The 27,244-nt window shown below is 45.4% G+C and overlaps 1 protein-coding gene across 1 annotated transcript in view; it reads left to right on the forward strand.

The window, feature by feature from the left end:
• The first annotated feature begins 10,560 nt into the window (after positions 1 to 10,560).
• LOC144799340 (purine nucleoside phosphorylase-like) overlaps positions 10,561 to 27,244 on the forward strand; it is a 156,399-nt gene continuing 139,715 nt past the window's right edge. The window contains exon 1 of the mRNA XM_078670588.1: positions 10,561 to 10,698. Within this exon, the coding sequence (XP_078526714.1) occupies positions 10,676 to 10,698 (23 nt within the window). The 5' untranslated portion in view covers positions 10,561 to 10,675. The remainder of the gene's footprint in view (positions 10,699 to 27,244) is intronic.

A 27,244-nucleotide genomic window follows, 5' to 3' on the forward strand; every position in this document is an offset into this window, starting at 1 on the left:
TAAATTGTTTGATAATCCTTGATGACCATAAGGATGGACCTGACGATGACCTCCTGTAGCGGGATAACGCAGCCAAATGCACCTTGATGGAGGCGTGCGCTAATCCTGACTTCGCCAATAGCAGAATGTAAGGTATAATTTGATGAGGTGCAGCAGTAAGAGGGTGAACATTATGCCTCTTACACCACAGACAAAACCTCTTCCATTTCATCCTGTAGGTTTTGTTGGTACTCTCCGCTCTGGCCTTGGACAGGATCTCCCTACATTCGTGTGAGATGTTCAGAATGCTAAACTCACAGTGTTCAGGAGAAAGGCTGCTAATCGCAAGGATTTCGGGTCCGGATGGAGCACCTGCCCCTTGGACATTGTCAGAAGCGATGGAATTGGACGCAACCGAATTGGACGGTCCTCCGACAGCAGCAGCAGTTCGTGAACCAGTGTTGTCTGGGCCACCACGGGGCTACTAGGATCAGTCTGTACGGCTCTTTCTTGATCTTCACCAGTATGCGGGGAGAAGAGGAATTGGAGGAAAACCGTAGGCAAAGATGCCGGACCATGCCATGGGAAACGCATTCCCCCAAGATCCCTTCTGGGGATGCCAGCTTGCGAAGTACTGGCATTTTCTGTTTTCCTTTGTAGCAAAGAGGTCCACTATTGGTGTTCCCCATCTTCGAAAGACGCTGTCCAGGATCCCCTGGTCTAGCTCCCATTCGTGGTAGGACGATTTGAGCCTGCTGAGAGTATCCGCCTTGACGTTTTGATCCCCGGGAGGTGTTCTGCTGCCAATGATATTCCTTGCTGAAGAGCCCACTCCCATATCTCCTGGGCTTCCTGAGACAGGGAGAGAGATCTCCCTTGCTTGTTCACATAATGCATCGCCGTGGTGTTGTCTGTTCTTACCAACACCGGCGAACCTCTTATCCTTGGTAGAAAAGCCAGTAATGCCAAGCGGATCGCTCTGAGCTCCAGCAGATTTATGTGTAATTGCTGCTCCTGCGCCTTCCAATGACCGCTGACTTGAAGGTCTTGAAGGAAAGCTCCCCATCCTTCTAACGACGCATCCGTCGTTACCACTAGAGGAGCCGCTCTTGCCAGAAACGTCAGTCCTTGAGACACATTTGCTTTTTGTGTCCACCACTTTTCTGCCTGTACCATCACCGGTGTCACCCATATTGTATCGTCGAAGGATCCCTCCGCTTGACTCCATTGGAGATCGATCTGCTTTTGCCATGGTCTCATCCTTAGCCTGCAGCAAGGTACCAGGGGAATACAAGATGACATCGTGCCCAGCAAGGATTTGTACCTGCGGACTGAGAGAGACTTTCTTCTTACAAAGTCTTGGAAGAGGGACACAATCCTCAGTTGCCTTTCCTCTGAGGGAAACGCTTTGTTGCATTCCGTGTCCAATATTGCCCCCAGAAATGTGATCACTTTTGCTGGGTGGAGGTTCGACTTTCCCTCGTGGAGAGTCAATCCTAGGTTGGCGAATAAGTCTATGCAGGCCTGTGTTGACGCTCTGGTCTGTACCTTTGATGGTGCCTTGACTAACCAGTCGTCGAGGTAAGGAAATATTTGATGTTTTTGCTTCCTCAACACAGCCGCCACTGGAGCCAGGCATTTCGTGAAAACTCTTGGCGCTGACTTTAAGCCGAATGGCAGTACCCTGAATTGGTAATGGCTTCCGGCTACCCAGAACCGAAGGTACTGTCTGTGTGCAGGATGTATCGCACGTGGAAATACGCGTCTTGTAGGTCCAATGTGGTCATATGATCTCCTGGGTTTAATAACGGAAGGATGTCCTGCAGAGACACCATCCTGAAAGATTTTCTCTAGAGATAGGAGTTTAAGGATCTGAGATCCAGAATGGGGCGCCACTGGAGCTTGTTTTTCTTGATAAGAAAAAAACGGGAGTAAAACCCCTTGTTTTCCTGGGCTTTCGGTACCGGTTCTATTGCTCCCTTTCGGAGCATTGTCCGAATCCCCTGCCGGAGTTGATGCAGATGGTTGGCTCTCTGGTGCATCGGTGGCGTACAAGGGGGCACTTGAAGAAATTCTAGGGTATGAATGAATTGAACTATCTTGAGGACCCATTGGTCCGATGTTATTTTCCACCAATTGTGAAGGTAGTGAGCAATCTTTCCACCCAGGGGAGCATCTGACAGAGCCGGAAGATGGAGGTTGTCATTGTCGACGGGTGTTGTCCTTTCCCCAGCCACCCCGTCCTCTTGGAGTTGATTTTGTATATCCTCCTGATTGACGCTGGCTGTACTGTTGACGGTAAGGCTGCGATGAGGACGGATAAGAAGAATATCTCCCCTGTTGGTAACCTCCTCTATACGAGGACTGTCCTCTACCCCTTGAGCCACGAAAATGGGTTTTCCTGTATTGCAGTGTTCCCAGAGCCTTTGCCGTATCCGTATCCTTTTTGATACTCTGCAGAGTATCATCAATATGTTTCCCAAATAACTCTTCTCCATTGAAGGGGAGGTCTAAAATCTTGTTTTGCACCTCCGGCCTAAACGCTGTTGCTCGCAGCCATCCTTGCCTGCGCAGGACCGCCGCTCCTCCCAAGGATCTAAACGCCGTGGTTGCTATATCTATAGCGCAGTCTATGACTTCGGCCGAAGTCCTCTCTCCTTCCATGAGAATCTTCTTCGCCTCCTGCTTCTCTGGTTCCGGCACCTGGTTAATGTATGGAGACAGGTCACACCACTTCTGCCTGTAACACCTTCCCAAGATAGCGAGGGCATTAGCAGCTCTCACTAGCAGAGCCGACATTAAGGAAAATCTTTTTCCCGCATTATCTAACCTTCTGCCCTCTTTGTCTGGAAGTGTTGCAATCGAAGCAGATGGGTTCCTGGATTTCTGTTGTGCCGCCTGAGTAATAACAGAATCCGGTTTGGGATGACCCACAAGACAAGTTGGAGCATCAATAGGCGCCTTATACTTTTTATCTAGTCTGGCCAGAACCGGCGTTACCGTCGCTGGCGTCTCCATGACCTTTAATCCTTCCTTCCAAATATGAGACACTATAGGCAGGGATCGCACGGATTTCCGGTACGAGTCCTTGAAGTCGTATAAAAAACATTCCGTCTTCTCCTCTGTCATGGTCAGTGCAAATCTCTTAGTGGCTCTTTCCATCAAATTATGAAATCCACCAATGTCCTCCGGTGGAGAATCTACTTGTCTCTGTGGAGGAGTAGACGGTGAGGGGGTGATATAGTCAAGCCATTCTGCACTTGTGTCTGCAATTTCCCCATTCTCATGATTGTCATCCGAGGTATCGTGGTGTGCCTTCGGCGGTGGAGACCTAGCAGTAGGTTCCGGCAAAATCTCACTCCTACGAACCGGTGTCCCTGGCACCGATCGTGGACGTGGAATAACCTCTGGGGCCTGTTGAGCGACTGGAGTCGCTGGGTATCTCTTCCTATAATCCTCTAACATGCCCTGGAGATCCTTCAACAAAGAGGATGGCACACTTGTCATCTCCTCGCATTGCTGTTGGCGATATCGGTGCTGTTCCTGGGGTTGTTCCTGATATCCCCCATATTCCTCCTCAGAATCCTCCTCCTGGTACTTGACCTGCAATTGCGAAGGGCTACTGACAATTCCATACTCGTCATCTTCCTCTTCTGAATCTTCCTCTTCCAGCAGGTGAGACGGCAGCAATGGGGAGACCTTGCTCGGAGATGTAACCTCCGGTGTTATAGGTTTTTTCCAAGGCACCAACCTTTTTTCTGGTGTTTTTTCCCTCGTCGACGAGCCCGTCGACGAGATTCCCATCGCCGTCGTCGACCAAGTCATCGGCGAGGACGCCGCCGTCGACATTGTAGTCACCGTCGACGCTGTCCTCGTCGATGTCGTCGTCCTCGTCGATGCTGCCGTTGACACTGCCGTCGTCGACACAATCCTCGTTGACGCTGCCGTCGTCGGCGCCGCTGTCGTCGACGCCGCCGTTGACGCGGTCGTCGACGCTCTTGTCGACGGTGAAACCGTCGACGATATCGCCGTCGACGGTGAAATCGTCGACGCTGTTTTCTCACCAGCTTTAACATTATCTTTCTTCGTCAACGACGGAGGTGTTTTTGTCGTCGTCGATGATCCCTTTTTTGTCGACGCTCCCGTCGACTGTGCTGAAACAGCACCCTTCTCCTCAGAAGGCGTAGAAGAAGACCGTTTGATGGGAATCTTGATTTTCTGAGGTGATTGTGGTGGATCTGAGGCGGATTTCACTAATTTCACCTCAAATGCAGAACCCTTCTTCCCCTTAGCTGAGACTGAAGGGGATTTTGAGGGACTGCGCCCTGAAGACCCTGGAGTGGTCTTTTTTGGGGCCTTCTCAGGTCTTTCCCCTGAGGAATGTGTCTGAGGAGATATACTTCTCTTCTGAGATCTCTTAGACGCCACAGATTCCTCTTCACTCTCACTTGAGAGGATCTCCTCCCTGGCCTTAACCTTCTGAAGCCAGATTAGTAGCCTTCCCTCATGATCCCTCAAGGTCTTATTCGAAAAGGTACGACATACCTTACAATCTGCTGCCTTATGGTCTGGATAGGAGAGTAGATGCAGTCCTTGTGAGGGTCATCTGTATAAAGCCTCTTCTTAGAGCAGGTGTAACAAGCTCTAAATAATCCTTTCTTCTCCTTCTCAGACATGGTAGATGAAAAACCTCAAATCTAAGTCCAAATACTGTAAAAGTAAAGAGTTTGAGCAGAGCTCAAAGGAGACTCCCTAGCACAACGTGCGGTAGAAAAATCTGAGGGGCAGAAGGTTCTCTCAGGAGTGTTCTAGAGGGTGAGGAGCTCTGATTGGTTCAGGGAAAAGTTTGGGCCTTTTTTACATAACAAAGGCTATGGGTTGCAAAAGGGAAATGGGCCTAGACCTCTTTTCAGTTTGCTATACTACTAAGCACTGCTTTTTTATATACCGGAGACTCCCGTCTCAACGACGGGGAATGATTCAGTCATGTGAATCTTTGAAAGTTCCAATACTGGAGTAACCTCCGAACTCTGCGCTTCTAATGGAGACTCCAATTAACAAGGATTTTGCACTTGGAGCCCCACTTGAACTCCAGACTCATCCCCCTTCTCAAAACTTGGTAAAACTTCCAACCACCAATAATCTCTTTCCATATCCTGAGCACCTTTTTTTCATAGAGGTAGCACCAGATAATGCAATACGACTCATATGATGTATACTACCATCATCAAGTTCAACAGTGTTTCTCATGACTTTAGTAACCACCCTGGGATCAGAAAATCTAGATTGCAATTTTCCAGATTCTCTTGCTGACTTGACTCTGACACATTGCCCCACCTTAACATTCACTTCTTTGGTACCATGCTTTGCGTCAAATTACAATTTATTCTTACATTGGAAATTGATGATGATCTGCTTAACTTGCTCAGATTCCCACTCATACTTCCTGCTTCTACCAATCTATCCTGGATTGATTTTGCAATGAGGAAATCTTCCACGCATCAAACCAAAAGGACTTTCTCCAACAGTATCATGTATAGTAATTCTATATGACCAAATCCATTTATTAAGTTCATCATCTCAGTTCTTGTTTCCTTTTTTTGCTAATTGTAAAACACCTTTAAGAACTCTGTTCACTCTTTCCACAACAGAATTACCCCATGGAAGATACAACGCTGTAAACTTTTGTTCGATACCGGTATTGTCCATACATTTTTTCCTTAAATCCGATTTAAATTGAACTCCATTATCATTTAAAATGGAAGCCGGAAAGCCCTCTCTCAAAAAACATTTATCCAAAAAATGTATGATACATTGTGTATCTACCTTAGTGACCACCTCTATTTCAAGCCATCTAGAAAAGAGGTCAACAAGGACCAAAATGTACTTAGTGACACCATCTTGCCAAACTACAGGTCCCATTATATCTAAGGCTATGTTTTCCCATGGTAAACTCGGACTACCAAGTGATGCCATGGGCGGATTAAGCGTCTTTTGTGCTTTATCAGAACTGTCACAATTGATACAAACACGAACATGTCTTTCTATATCCAAATCAATTTTAGGCCTCCAGTACAAAACGTTATTATTTCTTTTGGTGCAAGATACACCAGGGTGTCCTCCATGGCCTATGTAAACGATTTTTTCTCTCATGCCTAAGGAAAAAAATAAATACTGCTGGAATTTTACTCACAATCGCTAAGTCTGTTTGTAAGAAAAATGTATTCTTCGTTCTTTTTTTTTAATTGAATAAAGTACCTTGAAGAATTCAATCTCCGATCGGCAACAGGTAGAGTTACTCCGATCGGCAGGGCTTAATTTGAGCAGGTGCTTTCAGGTGCTTAGCACCTGCACTTCTTTCACAGGGCTGCAATTTCTGAACCTGCAGGTAGTGGTCTCAATAATAATTGTTCAATTCAAAATAAAAAGAATAACACACATTGCATGGTGACTGGCTGGTAAATGTTCATAGGCAGGCCGGCATACGCCTGTCCTGGCAGGCATGATTGTGTATCACCACGTTAGTGATGATGTCATCACGCTGATCACAAATCCAAGAAGTCATTGACAAACTATGGCTTGCATTCTATTCCCCTAGTCTGCTGAACCCTGCCACTGCCTGAGCCTAAACCTCCCATTGGATAATTGTAGCTGGGGGCTGGCTCATGACAGAATTGAGGCAAGGAAGCTGCAAGAGCGCATTTGGAACTTGGGAGTGAGGGCTTTTGAGGAAGTATAAATGAAAGTAAGTGTGGACTTTCCACTTGTTGCGTAGCCACAGTAGCATATCCGGCAGCCATGTATTGCTGCTATCCTCAATGTGCTCAATGAGCCTGTGGCCCAACACAACTTTTGTGCGCCATGGCGTCACCTGTAGAATCTGTGCGCTGCACCCATGCATGGTTATTGCTGAGCATGAGTGAGTCCAGTAGGCACCACAGCCATACTTACCGACATTGGCAGCATTACTGCTGGAGACAATGCCTGTGCTGTAGCAGGCAGGATCACAGCAAGCTGAGGAGCAGTGGATGCCGATGCCGTCGCCATCGCAGGACCTACTAATTGCAGGCAGCACTAACAGTGACATGACCTGCTGTGCTCAAGCAGCTACCTGTCCCGCAATAAACCCAGTCATACCACACTGATTAATATATGCAAAAAAGCATTTTCATTTGGTGTACATTTTGTTTTTGCACTCAGTGTAGGTAAGAAAGTAAAACATCTTCTGCTTCTTTAGGAATGACAACAGGAAAACGCAGAGTTCAAAATAGCAGGGACATGTACAGGCTGACGACAGGGGTCACAGGCAGCAGCAGTGTTAGAGATGAGAGATATGCAGAGTAAAGAGGAGAAGAAACAACAAGAGAGGAGAGAGATAAAACAGTAGAAGAAAAGGAGGAGAGCAAATCAGATACAAAGAGAAAGCAGCCATGATGTGAACAAGAGAGCATTAAGAAGAGAGAAGATAGAATGAAAGGATCTGGAGGACAGGACGGAGGCAAAAATGGCAGACAAATGATAAAATGGAGACACAGCTAATCACTGCTAGAGAGTGATAGTAAAGAGCCAAGATTGAGGAGAGAGAGCAGAGCATGGATAAAAGTGAAGAGAAAAAAAGGGCAGGACTAAAATGAATAGAGGGCAAATCAGAAATACAGGGTGTGACAAAGATGATAGAAAACAATTAAAGAGGTGAGAGGATAGACTCTTAGAGCAAAGACTTAGGGGACAGACAACGGATCAAGGTTAGAAGATAGAGACTGAGGCAGTGAGAGTGTTGAAAGTGGGGCTCACTGGAGGAAGACAAGTGCAGTGGCCGCCTTGGCAACATTTTCAGCACCTGCACTTCTTTTTTTACAAATTAAGCATTGCCGATCGGCAACAGGCAGGATACAATATGGCGGCATGCAACGTCGTCAACGTGACCCACGTGATGACGTTAGCGCAACCTGACGTGATCAACGTCACATCCGAAGAAGACGCTTCCACTCCGAATGGTGAAGACTCTTCCACTCCGAATGGCACCACCGCTCGAAAGACGCGGTCGAGAGTGCCACCAGGGAAGCTCGAGCTACGAACGGTGCCGCCACTTGAAGGATGCGGTAGAGAAATGCCGTTGAATGGAAGCAGTTAAAGCAGGTACACTTGAAAACAGGCACAATTAAATAGTCTTCAGAGCCAGAGTTGTACCCCAATGCAGTGAATATTCGGTAAGGAAACCGATCAACACTACACAATATAAAGTAAGGAATGCAGTACTTGCTTGAGAGTACACTTCAATCGCTGCAATTCCTGGCGCAATTAAGTACACAGCACTTCTTCATATAGGATGAATCGAAAAAAACGCTGATAAAAAAATATGGCTCACCTTGATAAAGCGCACAACAATAGCTTAGTCTTTTTAGAGATTTAAAATAAAAGTTTGTGGTTGACCTCGCTCACAAAATGTCAGCTTCAGGTACTCACGGAGTGTCTTCTTGTACTGTGAAACGCTTTCCTCAAAGTTTCTGCCTTTTTCCTCTCTTTTTTTTCTATTTTGTCAATGCCGCTCCAAAGAAGTATCCATGCACATCCAGTCAAAATTCTTGCCAGCAGACTCTTCAGATCCCATCCTCGTCGCCAAAAATTGTAGCAGTTCAGTTCAGTTCAGTTCAACTTTATTTCGGCTAATAGCCATAAAAGCAGGAAGTACAGACAAGAAAAAGACATTTACAAACAGGAGCTAATAATAAAAAAAAAATACATTTGACAACAATTGGTCACATGACACATTACAATTAATATATAGTGGGGCCGAGTAACAATTAATTCTGTTCAAATAATTTATGCATATTACATAAAATCTAATTAAAACCGTAAAAAAGGTTTATTCCTTATAAAAAGCCAGAATAAAACCTAGATTAAAATCTTTAAAACCACATGATTTATACAAAAAATAGACTCAGTGCATTCTACGTTATTTAACATTGTGGGAGAAGATTGCAGATTTCATTATTACATTATAGTTTATGTCCAAAACGTTTTCTAATAATGAACACATTGAATAAGAATCTGCTTATACAAAAAAACACCAGTTGTGAGGTATTAGACCTTATAATACGCTCAGACTCTTTATACGTCCTGACACCCAAATTTTTACACAAGGGTTTTATCCAGCGCTGTCTAGGTGACGCATAAACGGAACAGAAAAACAATAGATGGGCATCATCTTCCTTGGCCTTTAGTGGGCAAAGGGTACAGATACCATCCTCATTGCTATCTCCCCATTTACATGTATGAGCATTGGTCTGTAATACCCCATATCTAAATTGTAAATATAAAGTTTTTGCTAGTGGTGGTTTTATCTCATCCAGAAACGATTCGAATGCCGCAATATCTTTTATGGACAAAAATTTCTGAGTCAATATACCAGTAGATGGACAGTGAGATGGCTCGTCATTAACATGAGACCAATAGGTAGTTTTTAAAATCTTTTTACACACAGAAGTCATTGTAGCAGTTCCGTAATTCAAATAAATAAGTGTAGCATTCACACTTAATAAGTAAATAAGTAAAGATGAGTTTATTGTAAGTTGAAGAGTACAAAAATGCATACAGCTCCGTGGGGAACTGCTGGAAGAATGAATAATAACATTCTCAAACCAGTAGAGAACAAAACATTCTTTAAATGTACAACATTCTGTTACATAGAGATAATTCTTACACTGAATTCCTTAAAGGAATATGCAATTACTACATTGTCACTGAGCATGTGTCGGCCCGTTTCTGAGCTGGAATGGGACTGGGGCTATATATATATATATATATATATGTGTGTAAAAAGTCTTAATAACATTATTATGTGGTGATTACTGACATAACACATGTGGTAGCTCAAACGTGGGGGACACTTTGCGTCCCAGAAGCCTGGCTCTGGAAGGTGCTTTCTGCTGACATCAGCACCGAGGGTGAACAACCTTTACAACGCAACTTTTACCACGCAGTGCCTTTACAACGCGGTATTTACAACGCAAACCATTACAACGCATTGCGCTGGGGGGCGCTCTAGGATAGGGAATACGTTTAATTTACTATCCAACACCTTCCCTAGTGTCCACGGGGACTGGAGTTGGAATAGTAAATTAAACTTTTCACTATCCAGCGCCCCAAAGCGCTATGCGTTGTAAAGGTTTGCGATGTAAAAACCGCGTTGTAAAGGCATGCGTGGTAAAAGCATGCGTTGTAATGTCATACATCCGCACCGAGACCTATCACCCTTTTTCGTGCATAATAAAAATCTGACCCTCACTGAACTCGTACGATTACTCCACCATGCGGGTCATTCCATTCATGCCTGTGAACTGTGGCTCCCCTAACTGTCTATCTACCTACCTTGTCTCTTTTCAACTCATCCTCTCCTTCCCTGCCTCTCTCTTTCCTCTTTCTCTCGTTGCTATATTTCCCGTTCTTTCTCCTTCTCTCTATTCCCCTCTCTTTTCATTCAAGTTGAGCTGAATGGAATCCTCTTAGGGCTGACGAGAGGCGGCGTGCAGGCGCGCACACACACAACTCCCTCCTCTTCAGGGTAGTGCGAGGATCGACAGTGCAGAGAAGCGGAGACAGGCCTGCCCCCCGCGCCCCCGGACAGCCGACCCCAGCACCCGGGTAGGACGCGGAGACCGGCTGAGCGGACCACTTCCCGCTCAGTTCTGCAGCAATGGCGTGTGCTGGAGAGAGCAGGTAGGGCTCACCCCGCAGGAGAGGGAGGCAGATGGAAAACACCGAGGCAGGGGGGAGGCGGGCTCGGCCATCTTTGCCATGGAAACTATAAGCAGCTTCGCCGGCGCTGCCCTCTGTGTATGTGCAGAAAGGGGTGATTCCGCCCGCGCAAGGTATGACCACCACAGTCAAGTTATAAATAGCTACCTGCATTGAGACATATGCGTGGGGGTTATGTGTATGTTGGGGTCTGACCCCTCAGCATGATTCACCCTTTGCACTCCGGTTATGGTCGCTCTGCAGTACGCATTGGTCCGCCCCCAGGGGCTACAGTTGGTGGCATTGTGGTGCAGTGAGATTTATTTTTCGTTTCTTGCCTCTGGGTTGGACACGGCGGAGAGTACATGTGCCCTTGAAATGTTTGTAACCTTGGCCAAGGGCCCAGAGTCTCTGGACTGTACAGATACGAGGACGGCTACAAACTTCCCCGTCGTGCGAGGTGGCATCAGCAGGCAGAGCACGCGCGCCGCGGACGGGCTCGCGGTTATCTCTCCGGTGATGAATGCCCTGCTTGTTGCCCGCGCTCCTTCAGCCTGGTGACACACGATCCCGTTTCCGAGGCCGGCGGTTCGCTTTCTTTCTTTTTTTTTCCCAAGTGTGTAAACTCCGAATAGTCGGGGGCGGGGTGCTCTTTCGGTTGGCTGGCTGCTTTAATCCGCGATGGATGGATGGCCCGGCACAGCAGGAAGTGCTGAGTCTGCTGGGCCAGCTCTCCCTCTGCAGGGATGGGCTGGCGCTGTGCGCTCGTTTCAGCACCGTGGACAGCAGCGCCAGGCCCAGATAGGATGGCAGAGGGGGCACAGGAGGCCTGGGCTCCTGGCACCGCAGCATCTAAGAGTGCCAGGGCAGGACTGCGTGTCTGACAGGGCATGTCACGCAGCGTCCAGGCAGTGCTCGCGCGCAGTGTTAGACACCGGGGCTGGCTAAATCGGTCCATTGCCCGAGCACTGATGTGTAGACATAATACTCTGAAAACAAGCATGATGAACTCCTTCTCAAACATGATGTGCCCAGGAATGCGCCTTAAGTGGAACCCACATATCTGCTAGTACGAGTGCCCACGTAAGTGTACATAGTACTTGAAAGTGTACACATATGTGACCCCTTGTACGTATAAGGTATGTATGCTAATGTGTCCCTGCCCATGTATAGACGTGATGTTCTCTGCCTGTAAGTACTTATACCATATGTTTAGGAATGTCTCTGGAAGTAAGCGGTTCGAAGTTCTCGTAAGATAACAACGATGCTTTACAAAAATCCCCCTGAATAAATTCACATGTGATTGTGTGTGTTCATCTGTCCGCAGTTGTAGTACGCAACGCATGTGAGTGTGTGCGTACAGCCTCCCACTTCACAGACTTCAAATCGCTGACAACTACTCACAAAAGGCTTCCAGGTGGTGTCCTTCCTTGAGGAGCGCACAAGAAGCAGAGGGAGGGAGGGTGGGCGAACTCCTTTATTATACCCTTTACGTCACACGGGGGGGGGGGGGGGGTCACACGTTTCTCCCTCCCCATTAAAACCCCACATGCAATATTTATTAGCTCTCACCCACTCCTACTACTTCCATTTACACTCCTATTCAGATGACTCACAGATGAACGTTTGGGCCACAGGGTGTGCGAACCAATTCGCTGCCCACCGGCTTCAGAAGCATTGAGTCTTGGAGGAAGGATAACAGCCTCAAATTAAACGGTTCAAATCCAGAAATCCTGGTGCTTGGCCGAACAGACCTGCTCAAGAACCTGCATACGGTGTGCTCTGCTCCTGCATATTTTTGATAACTAGTGCTCAAAAAAGCACGAAATCTGGGAGTGTTTTGGAATGCGGACCTCAGTCTGAACTCCCAAGATGGAACAAAGCAGTACCCCAAACTTCCTTCCACCAAATAAAACTCGCAGGAAATACCCTTCCATTCACCCCACCCCTAATATCACCCCATGGTAGTGGGAGCATTGATCAACCCAGGACAGGACTGGTACACTATCCACTGCCTGCCCACTCGGCAGAGAACCTGGTGCACGGCCTATAAAAAGTCTCAAAGGGGGAGTTTGTTTATTCTGAACAAAAAATGATTGACCATAACCTACACGATGTTTTCGCCCTGGACATGGGGGATATTCTGCATTGTCCCTTTCTGCGTCCACCATACGCAGTGTACGTGGGTAGAGAAAATGGATGGCAGTTGTCCTGCGCTTAGTAGGGTGCGATGACCATCACTGTGACCTGGCGGCCCCTTAGCAGATGGGAAGCCAAATCAAAGGTTCACACTGGTGAACCCAGCAGTGGCGCTGCGAGTGTAAAGCTGGCATTTCTTCAACTCTAAATGATGTGAAAGAGTTGTGAGTTTAGCGGGTTCTGCCAAACTCTAACAGGGGCCCAAAATTCCCCAAGATTCTCAATCAAGATTCTCTTTGTCATGTACAGATGCACTAAAGAAATGCCACGACTTAAAATGTCAGCCTGCACTCCGGGATGCATCCTATGCTAAGCAGAGAAGTGTCTCCTGGTCCTCGCCATAACCAGATGCAAATACAGAGGTGACTGTGAAGGACAAGAGATCGAAAATAGGAACTTACCTGGTGGAAGCGTTGACAGTACCACAGTGTCTTCCATCACATCTGGAGGGGTCCTAGAAAGAGAAATAAGACTTATAAACAACAAGGTGGGAGAACTGAAACAGGAAGAGAGAGGTAGGGATTACAGACCTCTTGAACTAAAAAAATTAAACAAGCATTTGCAAAGCCAATAGGTCTCACATATGCAAGAGCTAATGGCTTTGCCAATGTGATTTTAGCCATGTTGTACACTAGCATGGCTGCTGTTCAGCATGGCTAAAAGTCAGTGGGTTCGCGGAGAGTGGCATGGAGTGTCGGTGTAGAGTAGAGTGTTGCAGAGTGGAGTGGCAGAGAGTGTCGTGTATTGGAGTGACATAGTGTGGCGTTGTGTACAATGAGTGGCCTAGAATAGAGTGGACTGGTGTAGAGTGTTGCAGAGTATAGTGGTGTAGAGCGCATTGGCAATGAGTGCTGTGGTATTGCATACGTGTATCATAAAGGAGAGTGGTCCATTTTAGGGCATATGGGGCTGGGATCAATACATACTTTATCTCAAAGAGGTACCCCCTACACCAGTGGTTCCCAAACTTTTGACTCCTGAGGACCCCCACTGAATCACTACTGGAAGCCGGGGACCCCCAAGCAATTTGTACAATTTCAATAAAAAAAAATTAAAACAGTAATTTGTAAAAAATACATAAACAAGTACACACCAAAGAAATATTTGCATTACTAAAGCTTTTATTATTTTAGATTGAAAAATATGCAAAAATCAAAACATTTTAATGGGAAGGATGCTGCTGCATCTCAGCTACAAACTTTTCAATGTTTGGTTTTATTTCAGAAAGTTGAATCCTTAGGTCAGCTTCAACATTTTGCAAGCGATTTCTGCACTTATTTTTAAGGTACATAAGATTTGAGAAAGCCTTCTCACATAAATATGTGGTGGGGAAAGGAAGTAAAACCTTAAGTGGCCTTGTACGATAATTCAGGGTAATCTGTTCGTACATGCAGCCAAAAATTTGTCAGACTCAGAGACTTTTCCTTGAATTGAAGTTTAAGTGCACTATCTGTAGAGATTTCAATCAAACCGTTTTTTTCAGATGGGGTCAGCCCCATTAAATTGTCAATATCTACATTAAAAGGATCTTTAATCCAGTTTTTGCTTTCATCGGGAAGTGGAAAGTACTGGCGAAAACTACACCGCATATCTTGGATATGCTGGATAAAAAGTTCTAAGACTTTGTTCGATAATTCGTCATCAGCAGATTCCAAGTCTTCAGGTTCTGAAAATAATCAAAATGTATTTGTGATAAGCGACGAGTCCATAAGTCTAACTTTTTTATCATTGCCTCAATCTTGTCTTCAACATTAAAAATTGTGATACCTACTCCTTGCATACTCAAATTGAGTGCATTTAAATGGGTGAAGATGTCTGCCATATATGCCAGCTTAGCTAGCCAAGTATAGTCATGTAAACGCTCATGAAGTGGAAATGGAGATTCCAGTTCAGTGCAGAAAACTCTGATTTCATCTCTTAATTTAAAAAGCTGAGACAAAACTCTACCACGAGACAGCCATCTTTATTAGTTCTTCAGCAATTGTATGAGGTTTTCCAGCTTTTGCTATGAGCCTGGACACTTCATATGAAGCTTTCAGAGCCTTTTCATTAACAGATCCTGTTGCAGTTTTCTTGATTATGTTTCTACTTTTTAGGAGCTCTTGCTCTTTATTCTTGAAGAATTCTATGGATTTAGTTGCATGTTCTTTATGCTTAGTTTCCAAGTGTCTTCGTAATTTAGAAGGTTTCATGGCCTCATTTGACAACATTTCATAACATAGCACGCATTGTGGTTGCAGTTCATGTTCTGAACCTGCAAAACAAACAAGATGATGGATGGAATGTTGCACTATGGCAAAACATTCACCCCCAGTCACAGATCTGGGTTTAATCCATCGTTATTTTGCTCACCAAGCCACCCCAGTTCAAACATGACCATATGCAAATCAATCTTGACCCTGTGCCTCATGGGAACAGTCCAGCCCGAACTGCCAAGCCATGTCTTTCCTGGACCGGAATCAAGCATCCTAGGACCGGTTTCTGGCTATCAGCCGTCTTCAGCCAGGATAGCTTGACTCCAGTGGCGCAGTGAGCATGGGACCCACGTTTGGGCATACCCTTCCCACATAGAGTGAACAGCAAAACAAACAAGATGATGGACGGAATGTTGCACAATGGCAAAACATTCACCCCCAGTCACAGATCTGGGTTTAATCCATCGTTATTTTGCTCACCAAGCCACCCCAGTTCAAACATGGCCATATGCAACCTGAACATGTGAAACCCATTAGTAAATATTCACCATCGTATCTGCGACACTTCCTTTTCTTTTCACTTAAATCACTTTGTTTTGACCAGGATGGCCCATCATTGATTTCTTCAGTGGCTTTCCGCTTAAGGTTAAGCCAGCGATCCATTTTTCTTATGTTTGGGATATAAATGACAAGTCTATTTCACAACAGGTTATGGAATCAATTTCTGTGAACCCAAAAATAAATGGAGAAGCACGAGGCTAACGGAGGCGAGAGAGCGCTTACTGACAAATAAAAGACCGTGGTACAAATATGGGAAATTTCAAATTACACATTTGCGACCCGGGTCTTGGATGCGTAGTATGAGAAATGGCGATTCTTTCATTGTCGCAGCTTCTTTATGTTCCTTGTGCTCATGTGCTTAAAGACGATTATAATAAACACAAACTCTCTCTGTACCATTTTTCCACAAACTGTATTGGAAAACACAAAGTTCACAATTTGTCAATGAGACCTTACTTAGAAATAAAATGTAGGTTCTTCTAATTGCAATATTTGACTATTTTTGAAAATCCTGACCGTAGAAATCTTTGTCTACGAACGACAATATTGCACAATATTGCACATATTCATATGTAGCAACAACCTACTAACATGACCCATACTCAGTCCCCATCACGGGCGTAACACAAGCCCCTAAAGCCCTTCTGGGCAAGGGAGTCCCAAACCTTCCGAAGATCCATGCTTCCCCTGCCCCCCTGCTCAAGGCCAGGAACAGCAGCCTAGTATCACGCATCAGAAGTGTACCATTGCAGTGGCTCGGGGGGACTCGCAAGTGAGTGCTGCAACCAGCCAAGTGTGTACAGTGTGTATTAATTTGGTAATGCGAAGATCTGACCATCGACACATTGGTTTTGCACTCTCTTCAGTGCTCTTTGGGCAAGATAATCCGCAACTTCATTCATATAAACTGACTGCCAATGTATTTGTTTTAAAAAAATGGGTGGCAGTGATTTCATATTGGGCTCCCGAATGAGAGTGTGAATGGCAGTAGTTCAGAAGCGCCTTTGCGTCTTTTAAATTATTGTTATGCTGCGTGTGTCAGACTGGCCTGTAGGGAAACCCGCAGATAGAGAGACAGAACTGTGCTCATAGTTGTTGAATGTCACTCCTAATTACAGCGAAATTATGAAAATGTCACACATTAGCAATTTGAAACCTTGGCATCTATGGCCAGTTGATATCTGGGCATCACACGGGAGACTCCTCTGCCCCTATTACATTCCGCTGAGTGCAGTACAAGGGCACTGTTTTGCATTACGACGCAGCTGTGTGTTTCCATTTTCTGAACAGCACCAACGTTTTGCAGATTGTTGATATGGGGTGCTCTGCTGTTATGACTTGGATTCATCTGGCCAGTTTGGGTTCGGTGAGTAAGAGGTATTACTCCCGCCACCATCATGGGTCGCATGCACGCTCCCAGGTAAGCGGGGCATGAGGTTTGTGAATGTACCTTGAAGGGGCCACGGAACAGCGGCTGGAGAACCGCCTCATGAGAGCGGTATCGGACAGCGAGCAGCGTGGAAAGGGGTTTTGGTTTGCGGGTGGGGAGGTGTGGTACTGAGGCAGCTAGCAGAGCAGAAAATAAAAAAGTAATATAGCCACTTTATTACCATTTTATATTTCACTTTTGCTGTGCCCGCACCAGGGAGGGGGCGACGCTCCTCTGCCGAGATGGAGTAGCCACCTTTGCTTCCTGCACAACACAATCCTTAGAAGCATTTGAGAAATAACGAGGAGAAATAGAGATATCCCTCCTTGTTGCAGCATTTTGGTCCATCCCCAGGTTTACAAACCTTTGTAAATCTGGAAATACTCCAAAATCTCTTGGTGGATGCATAGAAAATAGCATGTATGGAAATGTAACATAACGAAGAGCAAGCAGCTATCTTGCATCACATATCTTTACAAAGCCACGCATGTCCACGCAAATCAGGCCTTGTGTGGCTTTGCAAATTTTAATGAAACCTTTGCATTGCCCTTGCGTGACCCAAGGAACACTCAGATACTTCATAAATATGGGCCTTATTGTGCAGGCTAAACATTAAGGGGCAGATTTACAAACAGGTGTCTGCTGGCTTTAGAGCGCTTGCTATAATGAGCTCTCAATGTAGACTTGATGCTTCTCACCGCGCTCGTGTATTTTCTTCATGATAAACCCACGTGTAAATGTGCAATAATGATCATTAACTCATTAACACCGGGGACACTTGGGAGATGTCACGCTTTCCCACGTGTGGTGTGAGCATCTTGTTCCACAGGCTTGCTCTCAGTCCTATTACTGACTGTTGCACTTTTTAAAGGGAGAGAGAAGGTATGTGAAGCGCTCTGATACCTACAGGTAAAGCTAGCGCTATATAACACTTTTAAAATTAAAATAAAATTAGGCCACAGGGAAGTCCCCACCACAACATTTACAAAAGTGCTATTCTTAACCTCTGACTCTCAGCTGGATCAAACTGAGCAAGGCCTGAATGTGAAGAAAGTGGTTGTCTGTGGAAACTGCTACAGTGCATCAATCCTGAAGCCATGAAATCGTAGGCCTTCGTTATATTAATTTATAGTCAAGTGTGCAGCAGATGAAAAGACAAGACGTAAAGGGGAAGGGTCATCAGTAAATAAGATTGTACCTTGAAATATACAGTCACTAATGGGTATGGTTTAAGAAGCTTTTGCAGTCAGCGAAAGGAAAAGATTAAAATCAGTGAATCATTTTAACTTCAGGGCAGTTGTGACAAGCGCACGTATTTACAAATATATTTACTCATCTTGTATGCTGTAGTCCTAAGTGGATGCATCACAGATTTTGGACTGTTTTTAAATATACACACTTAAACCCGCACAGACAAATTAAATAATTACATGCAGTTCCAGCCTTCAATGCTCTTCAATCTCGCCACGCAGCTGCTTTCAGGACACATGGGGGCAGATAGCAAAATGCCCTGGGCCTGGTCACAAACATAACAGGAAACGCACGCACTGCTGTGCGAGCTCGACGTCAGGTGATGGGCAGAAGTAAAGAACACAATTTAAGGGCAATCACCCTTCAGCTTGCACCTATAGCTGAACTGTGATTGGCATGATTTCACTGCAGTCTTGCCGCCCAGGCCCCAGGCGCCAGCAACATTCACACCTCTCATGTGCTGTGCGCCTGGGGGCCAGATTGTATTGCAGTCTTGCCGCCCAGGCGGCAAGTACATTCACACCTCATGAGCGTTTCGTTTTTATACCGACGTTAGGCACTCAAGTCCTGCGGACCCCCTGGGAATGTGTCACGGACCCCTGGGGGTCCGCGGACCACACTTTGGGAAACGCTGCCCTACACCATTAATCTGATGACATCTCACCTAGAAAAACCTTGCCATTGTTTCTCTAGCCGTTAATTAAATGACACCTGACGATTTAAACAATCTCAACCAACTTACACTGAAATTATCATGTCCACAACATTAACCATAATGCCAAGGAAATAGACAAGGAATTGTGTTTGTCAGTAGATATGTTCTTCAATGAAATACCTTACACTTGAAAAAGGCAATAAGCATACATATAACACTGTTGCCCACACATATATATGTGTGCAATATAAACAAATCAATTAAAGACAAACATGCATAAACTGAAATATTACATAACAATAATATTTAAACGTGGTTAAAACAATCAAGGCAACTTATGAGGTGTCCTGCAATTTAGAGTCTATGGGGTTGTAACCTATTTTAACCCTCCCCTGTACAGTCCAAAGCATACTGTTAGGCCCTTTCTGGTGGTATTACATACAGTGGTGTACAATGCAACATCGTAGAATGCAGTGGCATAGACTAGAGTGGTGCATAGTAGAGTGCAGTGGCGTGGCAGAGGGTGGAGTGGCGCAGAGTAGAGGCGCAGAATGCAGTGGCATGGAGTGCAGTGGTGTCGAGTGGTGCAAAGAGGAGCAGCAAAGAGTTGAGTGATGCAGAGGGCAGTGGCTCAGAGTCGGGTGAGTGGCATAGAGTGCAGAGGTTTCGAGTGGTGCAGAGTAGAGTATAGTGCCGCAGAGTGAAGTAGCGAAGACTACAGTGGCAGAGAGAGCAGTGTTGCAGAGTGTAGTAGTGTAGAATGGCGTAGAGGTCATTGGCGTAGAGTACAGCGATGCAGAGTATAGTGCAGTAGCGTACAGTGACATAGAGTGCAGTTGTGTGAAGTGCAGTGGTTAAGAGTAGAGTGACTCAAAGTGGAGTAAAGTGCAGGGGTGTACAGTAGATTGTTTCAGAGTAGAGTGAAGTGGAATTGAATTAAAATTGAATTGAGTAGAGTGCAGTGGCGTAGAGTGAAGTGGTGCAGGGAAGAGTGCAGTTGCATAGAGTGGCATAGAGGGTAATGATGTAATGTGGTGTTGAGTGCAGTGGTGCAGAGTAGATTAGAAGGGTAATGGTAACTACAGCTACAGTCAGCACCTCTGTTGAGTTTTTGCAAGTATAAAGATAAATCATCTTATTGCATGCTCAATGTTAAAACACTGTGCCATCCACAATGTCCCCCTGCGCAGAAACAAAGCCTCTAAACACATCCCATCTATATCAATATGTAACAGAGCACATCATTTCTTTTCCAATCACTTTCAAGTCGGACATGTGTTTTTAATGTCCCAATTCACAACATAACATGTTCAAATTCTAGTAGCAAGTATTTAAGCAGCCAATATTTGTGAGAAAAAGTTGACACGTTTGTTTGAAAATCCACAACTGAAAATCAACAGCCGACACGTGTTTCGTCCCAAGCGTGACTTCTTCAAGGCTGTTGAAAACAAATATATCTGTATAGCTATATTATACATACAAAGATTTGAAGACTGCAAATCTCTAGAACACAATCATCTAAATAGTATCTCTAAGGACAGACCCGGTGACACAAACCAGATAATTTTGGTGAAAAGTGCCATCACCGAAGAAAGAGGAAAGAAGCGTGATCTAAACAAAGAAAATGTGATAACAGAAATTACAGAATCACAAAGAGGAACCTTCACCATGTTCAAGTCCAAAAAGGAGAGGGTGTTTACACCAAATAAGGGAGGGTGTTTACCAATGTTCCCTCTAATTTTTTTTCTCTGTGTGCGGCAGTGGAGGGTCTCTGTGCGCTGCAACCATGGCTATGTGCACCAGGAACCGAACCTCGCGTGTCTGCGGCGCCAAATGCCACTCGTTTTTGGTGCCATCCTGCCCTCTGTCCCACTTGTTTTTTGTGCCCTTCTGCCCTCTGTCCCACTCGGTTTTTGTGCCTTTCTGCCCTCTGTCCCACTCGTTTTTGGTGCCCTTCTGTCCTCGGCCCCACTCGTTTTTTTGGTGCCCTTCTGCCCTCTGTCCCACTCGTTTTTGGTGCCCTTCTGCCCTCTGTCCCACTCGTTTTTGGTGCCCTCCTGCCCTCTGTCCCACTCGCTTTTGGTGCTCTCCTGCCCTCTGCCCCACAAGCTTTTGGTGCCCTCCTGCCCTCTGTCCCACTCGTTTTTTGTGCCTTTCTGCCCTCTGCCCCACTCGTTTTTGGTGCCCTACTGCCCTCTGCCCCACTCATTTTTGGTGCCCTTCTGCCCTCTGCCCCACTCGCTTTTGGTGCCCTTCTGCCCTCTGCCTCACTCGTTTTTGGTGCCCTTCTGCCCTCTGCCCCACTCGTTTTTGGTGCCCTTCTGCCCTCAGCCTCACTCGTTTTTGGTGCTCTTCTGATTCCATTAATGTAGCAATAATTAGCGCTGCAAGGCTGGCAGTCATACAACAAGATCATGTTATAATGGAGCCTAAGTTGCCAACATTGGCACATGGTGTAAATGTCCTGGTTTCCACACTGGATTTCATCTCTACACATACCGTGAGATTTTGCTGATGTTTTTTTTTTGTTTTCGTGGTTGCTTTTACTCAGGGCGCCACTCAGCACGGGCAGCATTGTTTGGCAGAGCAGCGCGCTCTTCACAGGCAGGCCCCTCCCTGTTAGTGCACTTCTTAGAGTTTCTTGTTGCTCAAATGGGTGTCATTTTTGATATTTATATGTTTCTCCATATGTTTCATGCTTGATTTTTGCTTCCGATAAAGTGTCACTCATAGTTGTTGAAATGTCACTCGAAATTACAATGAAATTATGAAAATGTCACACATAGCAATTTGAAACCTTGGCAGCTATGCTGTGGCCTTTTGTTTAAGTATTGCTGTTAATCAGAGCCCCTTCAGGGCTCCGATTAACAGTAATACTTAAACACAAGGCCAGAGTCTGCCCCGCGCTTTCCTAACAAAAGCGTAGGCAGTTTCCAAACACACGCTGTGTTTGGAAACTGTCTACTCTTTTGTTAGGAAAGCGCGGGGAAGACTCTGGCCTTTTGTTTAAGTATTACTGTTAATCGGAGCCCGTGAAGGGGCTCTGATTAACAGTAATACTTAAACAAAAGGCCAGAGTCTACCCCGCCCTCCCTCATAGCCTCAAGCGCCACAAGCCCTCCCCCCGCCTCCTGCACGCCTCACGACCGCTCCGCCGCATTCGCGCCGCTCGCTTCTTTCAAAGCGGCTGGCGGCGCGACTTCCTGACCGTGTGCGCGCTCCACGCGAGGTGGTGCGCGGTGAGGTCAGGAGCGGTGCGCGCGCGCGCCTTAGAGGGAACGGTGGTGTTTACACCAAATAACATAGAGTTGAGTGTCACAGAGTAAAATGCATTGGTGTAAAGTGTATTGGCATAGAGTGCAGTGGCGTAGAGTGCAGTGTTGCAGAGTCTCCTAGAGTCGAGTGGCATAGAGTAAGTGAAATTGGGCAGAGTAGAATGGTGTGGCCAGACTGCAGTGGTGTAGAGTAGAGTGGCAAAAAGTGCATTGGCATAGAGTACAGTGGTACAGGGTAGAGTAGAGAGGTGTAGTGTGAAGTGGCATAGAGTGCAGTGGTGTAGAGTGGGGTGGTGCAGAGTTCAGTGGCATGAAGTGCTGCAGAATAGAGTGGAGTGGTGAGGAATGCAAAGGTGCAGATTGCAGTGGTGCAGAGGGGAGCAGAGTGCAGTGGTGTGGTGTGAAGCTGAGTGGTGCAGTGTAGAGTGGATGAAGCATGGTGTGCTATCACACTGCCATTACAGACAACACATTTTCATTTGAAACGACCATTACATTTGCACAGAGAAACATTTTTACTAATAAAACTATACAGTGCAGAGACGAAAACGTGTGGACATTGAATCACATCAGTGTAATGATTTGTCTTTGATCGAATTAAAGTATTTGTTTCCCACGCATTTCAGAAATAACCAAAATGTGCTTCATTTGTGTTCTTAATTCTGATAGATTGTGAAATACTTACATGGTTCAGTTAAATGTAGTTGTGTGTTAGAAAAAACACTCTTTCCTACCTCCACTATCCAGCAAGACTGTCACATAAATCCTCTCACTTTGAGGTCAAAGCAATGTAAACGAGTGCCCTCGGAAGACAGCGCCTGACATTTGACCTTGGTTTTTGAATGCACAGCAAATGTGACGAGATAAGAACAAGATTTACAGGCCTGTTTACAAAAAGGGAGCACTCAGAAGGATAAGACCGAGCCTGACATTTGACCTTGGTCTTTGAATGCCCAGCAAACGTGCCAAGATAAGAATAAGATTTAAAGGCCTGTTTACAGAAGCCTAGCAAACGTTACAAGATAAGAACACGATTTAAAGGCCTTTTTACAGAAGCCTAGCAAACGTGAGGAGATAAGAACAAGATTTAAAGGCCTGTTTACAGAAAACGTGTCCGTGCAAGAATACTGTAAATACAGTTTAGTCAACGAGAGGGACCAGCTAAACCTAGACAGCCTAAATCAAATAAATCCAGCAAATGGAATGCAAGAACATGCGAGATACAAACCACAAAGCCAATAGCAAGCAACAGTTAGGGTGCATTTCTAGGTCAACTTTCTGAAAATCCCCAAGAAGTCTTTAGCAAATGAGACAGCTGTGCTGTGTGGAAGGCTGTGACCTAAAAAGGACTCATCTCCGGAGGAAAAGAAGATGGAGCCTGGAGGAGAAAAGGGACATAGAACAACAGGGAGTGGAGGAGGATGGGAGAAGACGAGGCAGTCGAAGAGGACAGCGTGTAACAGGGCAGTTAAGTCATAGACAGAACAGAGAGGAACCAGAATTGAGTCCAAACAGAGGGAGTGCCTGAAGACAGTCTTTGCATGTTACTGCACCCCAAAGGAAGAGAGCTGATGGAAGGAGACGTAGCGGACCCAGAGGACAATGCTTGCTCCAAAGAGTGGTGGACTGCACCAACCGATGCCTTCCATCCCACCACAGTCCAACAGGGCTGTAGCCAACCTGGGTAAATTTATGGTGCAGAGTGGCGACATTTTTGTTTTTGTTTCCCTTTCTCTTGCACCAGTATCAGGGTATTCTTTTTTATACGGCATGTTTTGACTTCCTGCTATTAAGAGAAAGTTCACACAAACACTATCAATCTTTCATATGATGAACTGGAGGATGGGATAATAATATAGGGTAGCAGTCCCGGTTCGCCTTGTCTACGCTACCCCTACAGCAATGCCCAGTAAGACCTATCCAACACTGGATATCGTAACATGCTTCATCATTGGCACCTATCCACACCCTGGTAAGATGATATTACCAGGGCGGACTCAACTATAGATGGAAATGGGAGTTCTTAGATAAAGCAAAACTGGATATGGAGGGACCCAGATAAATTGATATATTAAAAATACCTTGAGGTATACCCAACATTTTATTTTATTGAACTGGTACCTGGGGTATGGATAAAACCGTGAATATTGAGGGTTCTTTTGAAAGACAATTATTCAATTATACCCTCCCTTTTACTGCCAACATGTTTCGGCCCTCGCTATGAGCCCAACCGAGTCTGGGGTCTACGTCAGGGCTGTCTTGTCAATGTCCCTGCCTGTCTTGGGGCAGACACTCCATGCAAAAGCATAGGCCTAATGCTCTCACCTGTCTCTTATCTTTTTTTTTAAACTCTTTTTATTAAGCAACGTAACAAAAAGCACAGCTATGCAAATCAGCAATGACATACAGTCACATGTAATATACAGATAGATTATTCTCAGCATGATGTTACAAAATAGATTCATCAATCGAGCATCTCACCCTCGATGAGTAATGGGCCATGTAGTCTTTATTTGCTGCATCGTAATGCCACAGTGGGAGACAAGCAAATCCTACCCCTGTACGTATTCCAGGCAGTCCATTTACGATCCCATTTTATGGGGCATCCTCTCTGTTTGAACACATCCTTTTCAGCAATCATGGCTCTATCCATATCGGCTACCCAGCCCCTGGCAGTTGGCAATTCACCCACGCCCCATTTTTGTGCGATGTTTCGTTTTGCAATGGCCCATCCTAGTGAAATCAATGCTTTCCCGGTCTGGGTGAGGTCTGCGGTATCCCAATAGGCATAGTTTTGGGGTAGCCGTCAATTTTCTTTACCCCGGCGCTCTCCAATAGATCTGCGTTTGTTTTCCAGTATGTTTGGGCAGCTGGGCACTTTGCAAACAGTTTGAAAGAAAGTCCCCTCCTGGAGACACTGTCTGAGGCAATAGGGGTCAGCTCTCCTACCCATTTTGACCAGGACTCCCGCGTCCAGATAAACGCGAAGCAGGACTTTTAGTTGGACTAGCCGGAGTCTCATTGGGATGGCTACCTCCCTTAGGGAGGTCAGGCGTCTCGCCAGTCCTCTTCCTCCAACTCTCCCAGATCCACCTCCCAGCGCTGCCGCGTTAAAAGATCAGGGCGGTAGTTAATCAGTATTTTATACGTTAGGGATATGGCCTTCTTAGCTATGGGGTCAATATCAATCTATCCTCTAGCGGGGAAGCCGCAGGAATTGGACCACCCACCCAGTTTTGCTGATTTGAGTGCGTGGCTAATTTGCAAATATCAAAATGTTTTGGTTGGTGCCAAGTCATACTCTTTTTGTAAGTCTGCGAATGTGACCAATCCCCCAGAATTCCACATATCTTCCACTGTTGAAATCCCAATCAGGTCCCACTTTCTGTGCCTCCTGTGGTCAGGAAACAAAACTTTATGGGGGAACGTGATAAGACTAGAACTTCCCTGTGGCGATGTCGCCAACCTTCACATTAGGCTGCATGCTTTTGGGGTACGTGCCTCAGCGCCGTAATATCATACTTACACACACGCACCGAGACTTACTTCCTCAAACAGCAGGCACCTCGGGAATACCGCAGTCCTGCCGCAACGTCCACCACCGGCGGTAGCTCAATCTGCCGGTGATGTAGCGTTTTTGAATGCGACTGCTCTCGCTTCCTGGTTGCATCTTCAACCTGAGACTATGCGACGTTTGAGGCATGCCGGGAAGTGTAGTCTTCACAGTTAGGCTGAATTTATCGATAATCTGTCATTGTTGCTTGTGTTATTGGTGAAAATTGGTTCGTGATTTTTTTTTTTATCCCGTATACAAAACAAAGGGCATAGTTCAAACACAGATTCCTGGTCTTCATCATTGTTTGGGGTAATAGTTTTTGTTGTTTTTACGTCGTGAGGTGTCTTTTGCAATAAGGTTTGTTGAAAACCCTCGGGACATAGCTAGTTCACTGCGTTCATGATTGTCACATCGGTAGTTTGGGTTACTCGTTTTTAACAAGAGGTACATGTGGCTAGGTGATTTTCCCATAGTTGAATAAGTTTCTCATTGGGAATTGAATTTTAATTCTAATTTCTATGAAGTTATGATTTTAGAATTAAATTGTGGTGAATCACTACTTTTTGGATGAAAAACCTCAGTTTAGGCCTATCCCTGTATGGCCAATGCTGTTTTCCATTTATTCAATTCTCAGTTTGATAGGTAAAGGGCCATTCTCATAGCGCTGTCTGAAAAGTACTAGAAGACAGTAGAAATCAAAACTAAGAGAGTGAGGTCCACTAGATTTCTTCATTTAACCCATTTGTGGTGCTGGATAAACGGTAAATACACCGTAGTTCCAGTTTCAGTAGCTACTTTTCATTTGAGGTCGGTGGTAGTTTTTCTATCACTGTCCATGTAAAGTCGTTTTTCGTATGTCCTGAGGTGTGGAAGTGACGAATCAGTTTAGTAATTGTCTTATTGCCTCTGAATGTGCTTCCGTGTTCATGAATCCAAATGTTTATTTTTTGTGTAGTCATGCCCACGTATCTTAATTGGCATTTGGATGTGATCACATAAAAAACATTGCTACTGTTGCAATTTGTGTTTTTTTAGGGCCCATGGTGTGCGAAGTCTCAAGTCTATTTCCTTATTAATCCTGGTTAGTGGGCAGATGTTGCAGTTGCCACAGGGATAATGACCAGGTATCTCCGGTAGGTTCCACATGGTTCGTACTGTGCATTCTCCAGAAGTAGTTTGTCTGGATTGGGTGTGTACTAGCATAACCCTGAGTGACCTTCCTCTCTTGAAAGCGAACATCGGAAGTTCTAGTCTCAGTGAAGCGGAGTTCAACACCTTTCAATTTTTCAAAGTAATTTTTTTCATTGTGTTAGTTTTTGTGCCGTAGGTGGTGACACATACTAATCTGTTGTTTTCAGGTTTGGGGTGAGTTTCTCAAAGTGATTCTCCGGGGTTGTTCATTGCCCT

This window comes from Lissotriton helveticus, chromosome 12 (assembly GCF_964261635.1).
Source record: "Lissotriton helveticus chromosome 12, aLisHel1.1, whole genome shotgun sequence".
Taxonomy (NCBI): Eukaryota; Metazoa; Chordata; class Amphibia; order Caudata; family Salamandridae; genus Lissotriton; species Lissotriton helveticus.